General features: G+C 34.5%; 1 protein-coding gene across 5 annotated transcripts in view; it reads left to right on the forward strand.

Annotated features, from left to right (window-relative positions):
* Nucleotides 1-10,439, forward strand: part of ZMYM2 (zinc finger MYM-type containing 2) — a 94,332-nt gene that overhangs the window by 27,656 nt on the left and 56,237 nt on the right. For all 5 annotated transcript variants that reach the window (XM_085309082.1, XM_085309085.1, XM_085309084.1 and 2 more), the window contains 3 exons: nucleotides 3,456-3,741; nucleotides 7,091-7,256; nucleotides 8,118-8,330. In XM_085309082.1, the coding sequence (XP_085165208.1) occupies nucleotides 3,456-3,741; nucleotides 7,091-7,256; nucleotides 8,118-8,330 (665 nt within the window). The remainder of the gene's footprint in view (nucleotides 1-3,455; nucleotides 3,742-7,090; nucleotides 7,257-8,117; nucleotides 8,331-10,439) is intronic.

A 10,439-nucleotide genomic window follows, 5' to 3' on the forward strand; every position in this document is an offset into this window, starting at 1 on the left:
TGTGTGTGTGTGTATAATATATACATATATATATATGTATATATATATACATATAATATACACACACACACACACACAATTATTTCTTTTCCCCTTAGTGGAAAAGATTACATCTACACATTCTGAAGAAAATAGTAGATAAAAATGAGGCTTGTCAGAAATCCATTACTTGCGTTAACAAAGTCATTAAGTGATTTTGGAAGATTTTTTGGATTAGTGTTAGCCTATTTCCCTAGCTAAATGAGTCTGCAATATTGGAGGTGTTTGATGCCTACTAGATAACCTCATGGGCCACACATTAATTCAGAACCTAACATCCCTAATAAGCTTTGGTGTACATTTCAAGTGCTTTGGGGCTGGAACTTAAGTTTAGGTTGTCTGAAAGGAATCTAGTTTTTGTGCATGAAAACCGTCCAAGAACAGAACGAACACATAGTAAATAGGAGAGCTGGGGTTACAGCTCAAAACTGCACTGTTCTGAACCAGGTAACTAGTGTACATGTAGCTGACTTCAAAGAGCTACATCCTTCTACAACAGTTCATAAACCTTTCTTCCCTGGGCCAAGTTGTGCTGATGCAATTTCTTGTGCTTTAAGGTTTTAAAATGACATCATTACATTGAATCATTTTGCCAGATGCCTCCACAAATGAATGTATTGGTGCAGTTGAGAGGAAGAAATAATTTTATAGCAGTTAAGAGCAGGAATGAGTGGGAAAGGATAGGAGCATTGTAAACTACCATTAGAGTAAGAAGAAAATCAAACATAAAACTGTACCATAAACTTGAGCATTAGAGAATTGCAGATAGGAGTCTGAAGGATGAAGGCATTAGGACAGTAGAGTATGCAGACTGATTATGAGTAAACTAAGGAAGCGTAATATACCTTCTCTGTTCAAGGACGTAAGACATTTTATGGGTTCTTCATAGAAAATGTTAAATGGAAGAGGTAACATCATTAAAGTGAAATGTGATACAAAATCATGGTATAAAAATGAAGTCTAAAGGTGGAAATGGTGAAAATGGTGGAAGAAGTGAAAGCAAAAAAGGAAAAGCAAGAAGATACATCTTTAACTGTTCTTGTAGTTTGTTTGTGGAAGGAAAAAATGCGACAAAATGTCAGTTTAGGGGGGCTGTTTGGAGCCTTAAGATTTTAAGCAAATAGAGTTTTTCTTTAGTGAGGTACTGGGAAGTCATGGTAGAAGTTTCAAACCGAAATAACCCTAGCATTTACTAGGCAGTTAAGTGCTGCTGGAATTACAGGCATATATTGTGTTATCTTACTGGGCACGCCATTTATTCTGGACAGAGGAAAAATACAGTGCATTCCCACTTGAAACCTGTCATAAGAGAGGAGAATTTCAAAATGCGTTGATGTATTAAAGTGCTGCCAGGAGATGCATGTCTGTCTGAGCAGCTGACATAATAGTATAGAAAAGTGTGAAGAGGGCACTGCAGTCAAATTTAACTTCAAGCACTGTGGTGACATGCGTTAGTTTGTCTGTGTGGAGACTCAGGCATTAAAAAAAACTTAGGTAAGTCTTTACCTGAAAGAAGAATGTGTTTTGTTCTGCTTCTTTTCAATTTCCTCCTCATTTATTTGTCCCAGCTCCTCTCTTTACATTCATGCTTTATAATAGGTCAGTTCCCAACTTGTCTTGCATGCCTGAGAAATGGGACATCCCTAACAGCTGCAGAGTCATACTGGGAAATGATCTTCCACTTGTATAGGAATATCCACTGTTTGCTGATGTATCAAGGGTTATTGGGATGTTACATTCCTATACTGAATTTTAATACTGTGAAGCAGAATGCTCTCAACTAAAACCTTCAGGAGAAAGGAAGAACTTCCAAAAATGAAGGGAGCCTTTTCTCATATGATTTATTGAATGGTTATGGAACAGATAACGTCCATTAGGAACAGGTTATGGACAGTTGCTGAAATCTGTAGGTAATCACCTGAATTGTAAACCTTAAATTTCTTCTATATAGTTGTTAATATCCTTTGTAATAACACTCCAGGAACATATTGAGTTACTGCAGTAAGTCATTCAAGACTTTAGTATTTTTATTTAGTTATGATAAATTCTGTGTTTGCTCTAACTTAATAGTGGTAGCACAAATGGAGTAATATTTATGTAGATGAGAATGTAGTGAAATGCCAAGCTAGTAGTGAAATACTGGTTTAGGTGCTTGGAATGACAGTCTTAAAAGATAAATCCGTGTGCTGTGACAGTATTTGGGATAGCTGATACACCACTGAAAATAAATGGTTTGTTGTAATATAAGAAAGTTCCTGTTTGTTTGTTTTCTCCATACTTAAATATCTCATTCTTAGGCATCCTTCAAAAGCTCAAAGTTTCTACATTCTGATGAATACTTAAAATGAAAGCTTAAATTCTGGAGAAAAGCCTAGAAATTAAATTTTAATGGAGGATATTTTTGCCAGAAGTGCATATTCTGGGCCAAACAAAGATACTGAGCATATAATTCAACAACAGCATGTGGCATTTCTAGAGGCATTTCTGTGAGACAGCAAACTTTAGTAAAGTTCCTGTTATGCAAGCCACGCTGTTAAGATGTTACGCTATGAAAGATTAGCCGAAGATGAATTTGTTTTGAAGTAACCTATTGCCCAGGAGTAAAGACAGAAGACTACCAGAGTCTGGAACACAGGGAGATGGATTTGTGTACTGCTAGAACTTAATGGAATGTAGTTTTCTAGGCTTACTGCTTTCYGATTAGGAAGTCTGAAGGCTTTGAAAGTCTCATGAATTGGTGAGTTTGCAGATTAAGTGATAGCCATTGCAAAGAAGGGGTTATTGAGCAAAACAAGAACTCTTTTAACAGGAGCCAATGACATAGATAAAGATCATGGTGACCCACTGTACTTGGCTCTAACTGCAGTACAGTTCTCTGGCTGGAAGCTAGGCTAAGAAACTACTCAAGGAACCCTAAGGATTTATCCCACATTAACTTTTTCAGTTGCTTGTTTACTTGAAAACAAGATAACTAATGAAAACTTAAGTTTTCATGTTTTTAAACATAAATATGCAAAGCTTGTATCTCTGAAAATTCAGTTATGAAATTCCATGTTCTCTGTTGGTCTCTCTTTTTAACTGCAGTTGSCAATTACAGTTTTGTTTATCTGGAGGTTCAGCTGCCAGTTTGCAGATACTGCAAGTCAGTTGAGGTCTGTAAAACTTACCTCTAGATGTAGAATGGGGCCATCTTGAGACTTGTTCATGCTCTGAAGCTTTCTGTGACAGTGAAGGGTGATACCATCAAACTGAATTGTATTGTAAAGCTGAACTTCTAAAGTAATGCTTTCCTTTGTTAAACATAAGTTCCAGCAAATAATTTTTTTCTCWTTGTGTATCTGTGTATATTGTCCTGTTTTGTGTGTACGTAAATGTCTGTTCATTTAACTTTATGGATTTTGTTTTTTGTCTTTAAGATTCCTGGATATCCCAGTCAGCTTCGTTTCCTAGGAATCAGAAGCAACCAGGTGTGGATTCTTTGTCACCAGTAGCATCACTTCCTAAACAAATTTTTCAACCTTCTGCACAGCAGCAGCCTTCTAAACAGGTTAAAGTCACATGTGCAAACTGCAAAAAGCCTTTACAGAAGGGGCAGACCGCATATCAGCGAAAAGGATCAGCTCACCTTTTTTGTTCTACTACCTGCCTGTCATCATTCTCACACAAACCTGCTCCAAAGAAACTCTGTGTTATGTGCAAAAAGTAAGTTTTTTTTCACTTTGTTCCATATTAACAGCTAAATCTAGAAATACTTGAAAATATCACGCAATTACAATCAATGTTCTTTTAATGATATTTATACAATTATCATTAATACAAATAACAACACAAATGCTTCATATACTGTCACTTCACTATTGTTTGGAGATGTTGAACATGTTCTAGGTGATCCTACTTGAGCAGGGGGATTGGACTAGATGATCTCCAGACGTCTCTTCCAACCTCAGCCATTCTGTGATTCTGTGTAATTCTTTGTATATGCAAGAACAAAATAAAACTTTATCAGCTTTTGAGTTCTTTTGAGTTCAGAACATGGCAGATTTTTTCTGTGAAAAATAATATACTAAAACTTGTTTGTTTGTTTAACAAGGTGTCTTACTGGGTTTCATTGGCTTTCACAAGCTCAGATTCTCTCAACTTGCCTCTACAAAGTTACTTAGAAGTGCTCTGTAGTCCTTTTTCTTTCCTTTTTTTTTTTCTTAAGTTTGTACACATGTATACAGCTGGTTTTTAAGAAGTAATTCGGTGATCTACCATATTCAGATAGCTGTACATGTACAAAGACTATTTAATCTTTTTATTTCTGAGTGAAATCTGGAAAAATCATGACTAATTATGGTAATTGACTAATTCTTGCAACTGATTCTTTGGATAAACTTCTCATTGTATTGTAAGAGGATACATACATTATTACCCTAAATGAAAATGCTTTATTTTTGAATGAGGAGAAAATAATGTATTTCTATTTTTTCATTAGTTTGTATAAAGCATTTGATTTCCAGAGAGCATCTCTGAAGTCACTTTCAGACAGTTTTTGAGAATATGTTGATCTTTGAACTCTTTCCTTTATTATTCAGTTGCTCATTAAATCACAGTTAAATGGAACACAAAATATGGATGAAATTGTTTTCATTATATGGTTTCCTTATGAAGCCCAATCTTTCCAGCCTCTTTTTGCTATATTGCTAAATTTTTTCTATCTAGTGGTAGCAAACTATTCTATATTCTGTATTTTCTTCTATGGTCTTTTCTTACTGATGCTGATATATTATTACTCAGATGGCAGATCAGTGAAAGGCTAAGCAAACTTCAGCAAAATTCAAGAGATCTTGAATGTAGGTTGGATAGATGTAGGTTGGATAGATGATAAAAGTTATGTCATAGGAGAAATTTATCAGAGGTAAATGTAGATTTTTTAAGTGCAAAAAGTGAGGCCTAAGATAATTGTGTTTTAATTGTGTACCTTCATGTGTAAATTTATAATTTTTATATAAATTTAATCAAACTGATTTTCAAAGTAGTATTCTTCTGACATAAAAACTAGGTAATGGTATTAAGGAGAGAAAAGGGATACTTGGTATTTTTAGTGTTTATAAAACTCAATTTTTACTAACACTGTTAAGTTTTAACTTAAGTTTGAAACTATTCAGGTGCTTTCGTAAAAGTTAGTTGTATTTGTAAGTCCTTGTGGAACTTGCTGGAAACTGTAAAGCTCCTCAGGGCAGGAACTCTGGCTTTGTTTTGCGAAACAGAAGTGATAAGACTGCTCATGCCACCCCAAATCCTTTCATTGCCAAAATTGACTGACTTTCCTTTGATGGAAGGCAAGCTTCCGAGTGTTAATATCCAGGGGCAGGACAAGTCATTTTCAAAGGAGGTCGACTAGGGAAGCACACRGCATTTTTCCAGTAGCTAGACATAGCCAATATTTTCCACTCATCCTAGTTGTAGGGCTTCTAGGGATGAGTGTCTGGGATATGGCTTTTCCAACATGATGATCCATCACTATGTCAATAGAGATACAGATCTACCCAATCAATTTTTACTTTATTCTGCCTAATGGCATTTCTACTATGTCAATAAGAAAGTTTTCTTACTCAGAAGGCAAAGAGCGCCTTAATTCTTCTCCTTACYGCTTATAATTTATGGTATATGTATGAATAGTCTTATTCTTCATATGTTTTATAGCCTATCTCTGTAGTTCAGAAGATACAGGTTTCTTAGTCTGTCACTGTTTAAGCTATAGCAACTCTCACTTTTAGATAGTTTAATTATTGTCAAGATAAGAGAGGTTCTTGCTAAGCGACAACATTTATCAGGAAAATTCCTAAGCTATAATAATATGCTCAGAGAAAGTTTGCTAATTGACTACATGTTAAAACAGTCTATGACACTAATGGGTGTACCTTCTTGTTGATAGTCACTGCARTATGAAGTTAAGCATTCTGTATGTTTAAGCTGAAAATATTTCATGAATTCTTCCATCTCAGACAGTGCAAACTAATATCCTGTGATTTTACTCAAGAAACCCTCCAAAACCCACTTGACTGCAGCTGAAACTTGAGTGGCTTTTAAAAGCAATTTTCACAATGTATTATGTAAATCAGGAATGGTAGTTTGGCATTCAGAGGGAAACTACCAGTAGGATGGCCTTACAAATTTGAAAGACATGATTAAATAACAAAGGTAGAGTGAGAAGCATTCTGTAGGTACTTTGCTAAGCTTGCAARCTATGCAGCATGTAATTGAAAGTCAAGGGAGTCTAGAATTAATTTCAGTGAGAACGTGATTCAGTTTAGTTAGAAGAGGGTTTGTCCTATATCAGGTTAATTTTGTTACTAGTATCTTGTCTGGTTTGACAGGTTAAGTTGTTGTAGTTTCATGGAAAGCTAGAGGAACTGTTAAAGTGATTTGGAACTTTAAATAGTGGTGATGTTAAAGCTTTTTTTTTTTTTTTTTTTTTTTTTTTGATTGATAAAACTTGTATAAGGCAAGTTTGTGGTAGAGTTTTCATTTTGGTTATATTTATAAGAACACAGTACCTTCTCTCCTTCCTTTGTCCTGTCCTGAAATTAGTGCTGTGATGGAATTCTCATAAGCAAGAATGGCCTTTGTTTGTATTTTGTTATAGTTTTGATCTTCATAGAAAACTTGACTAAGTATAATTTATAATGTAAAGCTACCAAAAATGCTAGTTTATTTTCAATGCGTTAATTTCTTTTTTTAACGTAAGATTGAGTTTGCCACAGTTGGTACCTAATGGTATATTAAAAAAGATGCTTAGTTCTGCAATAATGTGAAAAAATAGCCCCGTTAGAACAACAAAATACGTTTTTACACTGAAAATGCAGTGTATTTACAGTAGCTATATTAGTTGTAAAAATATCATTAAGTGTAGTGTTTGACATAGGGGTAACAATAGTATACATCCCAAACCGCTTTGAAATGTAAGCATTGAGAAGAAGAAAGAGTCTTATAAATGTAAAATGTTCTATCTGTATCTATTACTTATATACACACACACACTGTAGAGGGCTTTTTTGTCTTTCAGAGATATAACAGCAATGAAGGGTACCATTGTTGCTCAAGTTGATTCAAGTGAGTCTTTCCAGGAGTTCTGCAGTACATCATGTTTATCCTTCTATGAAGATAAACAGAATCCCTCAAAAGGAGTTTTGAATAAATCAAGATGCACTATCTGCGGTAAACTAACTGAGGTCTGGTTGTTTTGTTTTGTTTTTTTCCTCTTTCCCTCTCCAATGACAATAATAGGAATAATCTCRACTTAAATATTCTAAAATAAGAGAACTTAAAATAAGGAGATTTAAAAAATGGTTCCATATTTTCATATGCAATGAGATAGAGTTAATATTTATTAAGAGCGACTGAAGGAGGAAAGAATTCAAAAAAGTTAAAAATTATTCTTGTTGTTTCTTAAACAGAGTTCCAGTAGAGAAGTCAAAGTGCCTCATGTTAATATTTTGTACCTGCTATCAACAATTTTATTAAGCACTGAATGTTGTAACTGTAATATTGATCTACTGCATACAAGAATTGCCATTAAAAATTAGTTTATTACATATTTTGAGAATACTCAAATGTTTTAGAAATATATGTAAAATATACTTAATTAAATGATAAAGTATCGTTAATGCATTTACTCTGGATGCCGTTACCGGGCCCACCATACTTCAGGCTATTCCTTTACATGACCTTGAATGCATGTGTGTCTGGCCAGTCTTCATATAACTTGTTGTCAACTTTCAAATTGAATTTTTGACAAAATTATGGAAGTTGACCTTTTCTCTAAGAGACAATTACTATATTCTTCCCTGGGACCTTTGCTTCCAGGCTCCAAGAACAAACAKGCCCAAGATTTTGCCCAGAAATCTAGAGACAACAGAAACATCAGTATTTATATTTCATAGTCATTTCAAAGGTCTCTGTCATTAAATTGTTCATTGAGCTAGTGAAATCTGGTTTTCAGTTGTGCTAGAGCATGAGACTTGATTTGTCTGGTAGTTTTAAGTAATAACTTTGTGCTTCTGTGATGATGTAATACTTTCTTTATTTTTTAGATTCGTCATGAAGTTAGCTTTAAAAATATGACTCATAAGCTGTGCAGTGACCACTGCTTCAATAGATACAGGATGGCGAATGGCTTAATAATGAATTGCTGTGAGCATTGTGGGGAGTATTTGCCCAGTAAAGGAGCTGGAAACAATATTCTTACTATTGATGGTCAGCAGAAGAGATTCTGCTGTCAGAACTGCGTTGGTGAATACAAACAGGTAATTATTTCTTAGCCTTTAAATTAAAATTATTTATAAGATTAAATAATAATAATAATTATAATAAGAATACTTATTAAAATTATATTAGAATAGTTGTACTGCTTAAATTTGTTCTGTTCTTCATAACATGATTTTATTCTTCTTTGGAAATCTTTAGTAACATAGTCTTCTAAAAATGAAATTAATGCAAGTCAGTGCAAACTAGCTGGAATGGACCTTCTACTACTGGCGTTTTTGATGTTAGAGTAATAGCAATACCTATATATTAAACAAAATATCATTGAAATTAAACCTTAATAATTTCTACTTCTTTCTAATGAGACCATCATTTAACAATATGTTACTAGCAAGCCTGACAAGTAAACTTACTAGTCCATAAGTGATGTTGTTACAGATTTAAAAGCCTGCTTGTATGCAGTTGAAACATTCAAAAGTATTTAGCGCATACAGGTGGTAGCTGTGAGAACACTCTCTGAAGATGGCACGTTGACTGTGTACCTTTATTATATCTAATCTTCTCCATTGTGCAGCGTAGGATTCCAACATTATTTGTCCCCTTTATCCCTGTGTGTTTTCATATTTCTTTACTTGGTTTGGTTTTTATTTGTTCTTAAGACCATTAATCTGGAATTATTTTTAACCACAAATATTACTAAATCAAGAAGTCTGATGCTGAGTGGTGATGTCTTTTACATACTGCAGAGCCAGATTAACTGAAGCATTTCCAATACAAGTAGGAAGGTTCAAATATTAATCACACTATTTACTGTGTAATAGAATTGCTCCAAAGTACTAAATAATTTGGGGGGAGGATATGGAATTTGAGGGGTTTATATTTTCTTTATTCTGTTACACATTTTATCTTGTTTCATGATGACCTGATACATACAGCATTGTGTTTCTAGGGACAGTGTTGCAAAATGATTGTTTTATTTGGAAGGAATTTCCTTACTTGCTTTTGAAGGTCATGCTTTAATATGGGAGTGGTGCTAGTTCTGTACACTGCTCTGGGGTCTTTTTTCAACTCTTTCCATTTTTAAGAAATCTGTGACCCAAAAGAAAGGGAGCCCAGTGTTGATTGTTAAAAGTTACTTAATGTTGCATCATCTATATTTATATTTTTATTTATRTTTTTTTCTTTGGATATTCGGTTCTGCTACTTTTGGGGATGACATTTCTTGTGTGTATGCAGTGTGCAAACAGCAAATCTGGAAACATATGCATGTGTAAATAGCGCAACTGAAAGCATAACGTAAGCATTGTTCTTTTGTCACAGCTAAACCAAAAGGGACAGGATAGGTTTCCGAGATACTAAAAACGTAGGCATGCCCAGAAGCCATGGACTTGAAGAAACGTTGAATACTGTCTCTCGAAGAAACAAAAAGACATGAGATTAACTTTGAACTTGAGACATTCCCACACAACCAATATAACATGCACTCCATATGGAATTTTGAAATGAACATGGAATTTTGAGAGGTCGAATGATAAATCTGTACTTGCACATTCATTACAGACTGTACTCTATTTGTTCAGATATGTTTGTATGTTGTGCTTAGATGTGTATTTGAGAACGAGATGGGAGGGTAGCAAGTTTTACGCGTTAGTGTGATGTGGGGAGAAGGGGAGCAGTTTGCAGTACCAGGAATCTTCACGGATAGTAGTGGATATTGTGAGGAAATTGTGACATGCATTGTTCGGGTGCATCCACTCCTGACAGCAGGCTTTATTCAAGCAAGTTCTTAATTCCTTTGTGAAAATATTTGGGACTGGGGAACTTATAGGCTGTGAGAACCTTAACTCAAGTGCTTATGTGCATTTAGCTTGGATTGGTGACTAAATGTAATTCTTAGCTGATTAGTTTTAAAATATGCCTGGTGGGGGAGGTTGGGGTTTTTGTTGTTCTTTTTTTGTTGGTGGTGGTTTCTTAATATTAGGAGAAATTCAAACTATAAAAATAGGAAGGGGGGGTTTAGTGTATGTTGTTGTAGGCATCAAAGTTGCTCAGGGCACAACTATTTCAGAATAACTAGTTGTCTAGCAGGATTTATTTAGATTGGAACTTGCATTTGCATTAATGTTGAATATACTTTGGAAAATGCTTTT

This window comes from Rhea americana, unplaced genomic scaffold (genome assembly GCF_003343005.1).
Source record: "Rhea americana isolate MKP2758 unplaced genomic scaffold, rheAme1 scaffold_29, whole genome shotgun sequence".
Lineage (NCBI taxonomy): Eukaryota > Metazoa > Chordata > Aves > Rheiformes > Rheidae > Rhea > Rhea americana.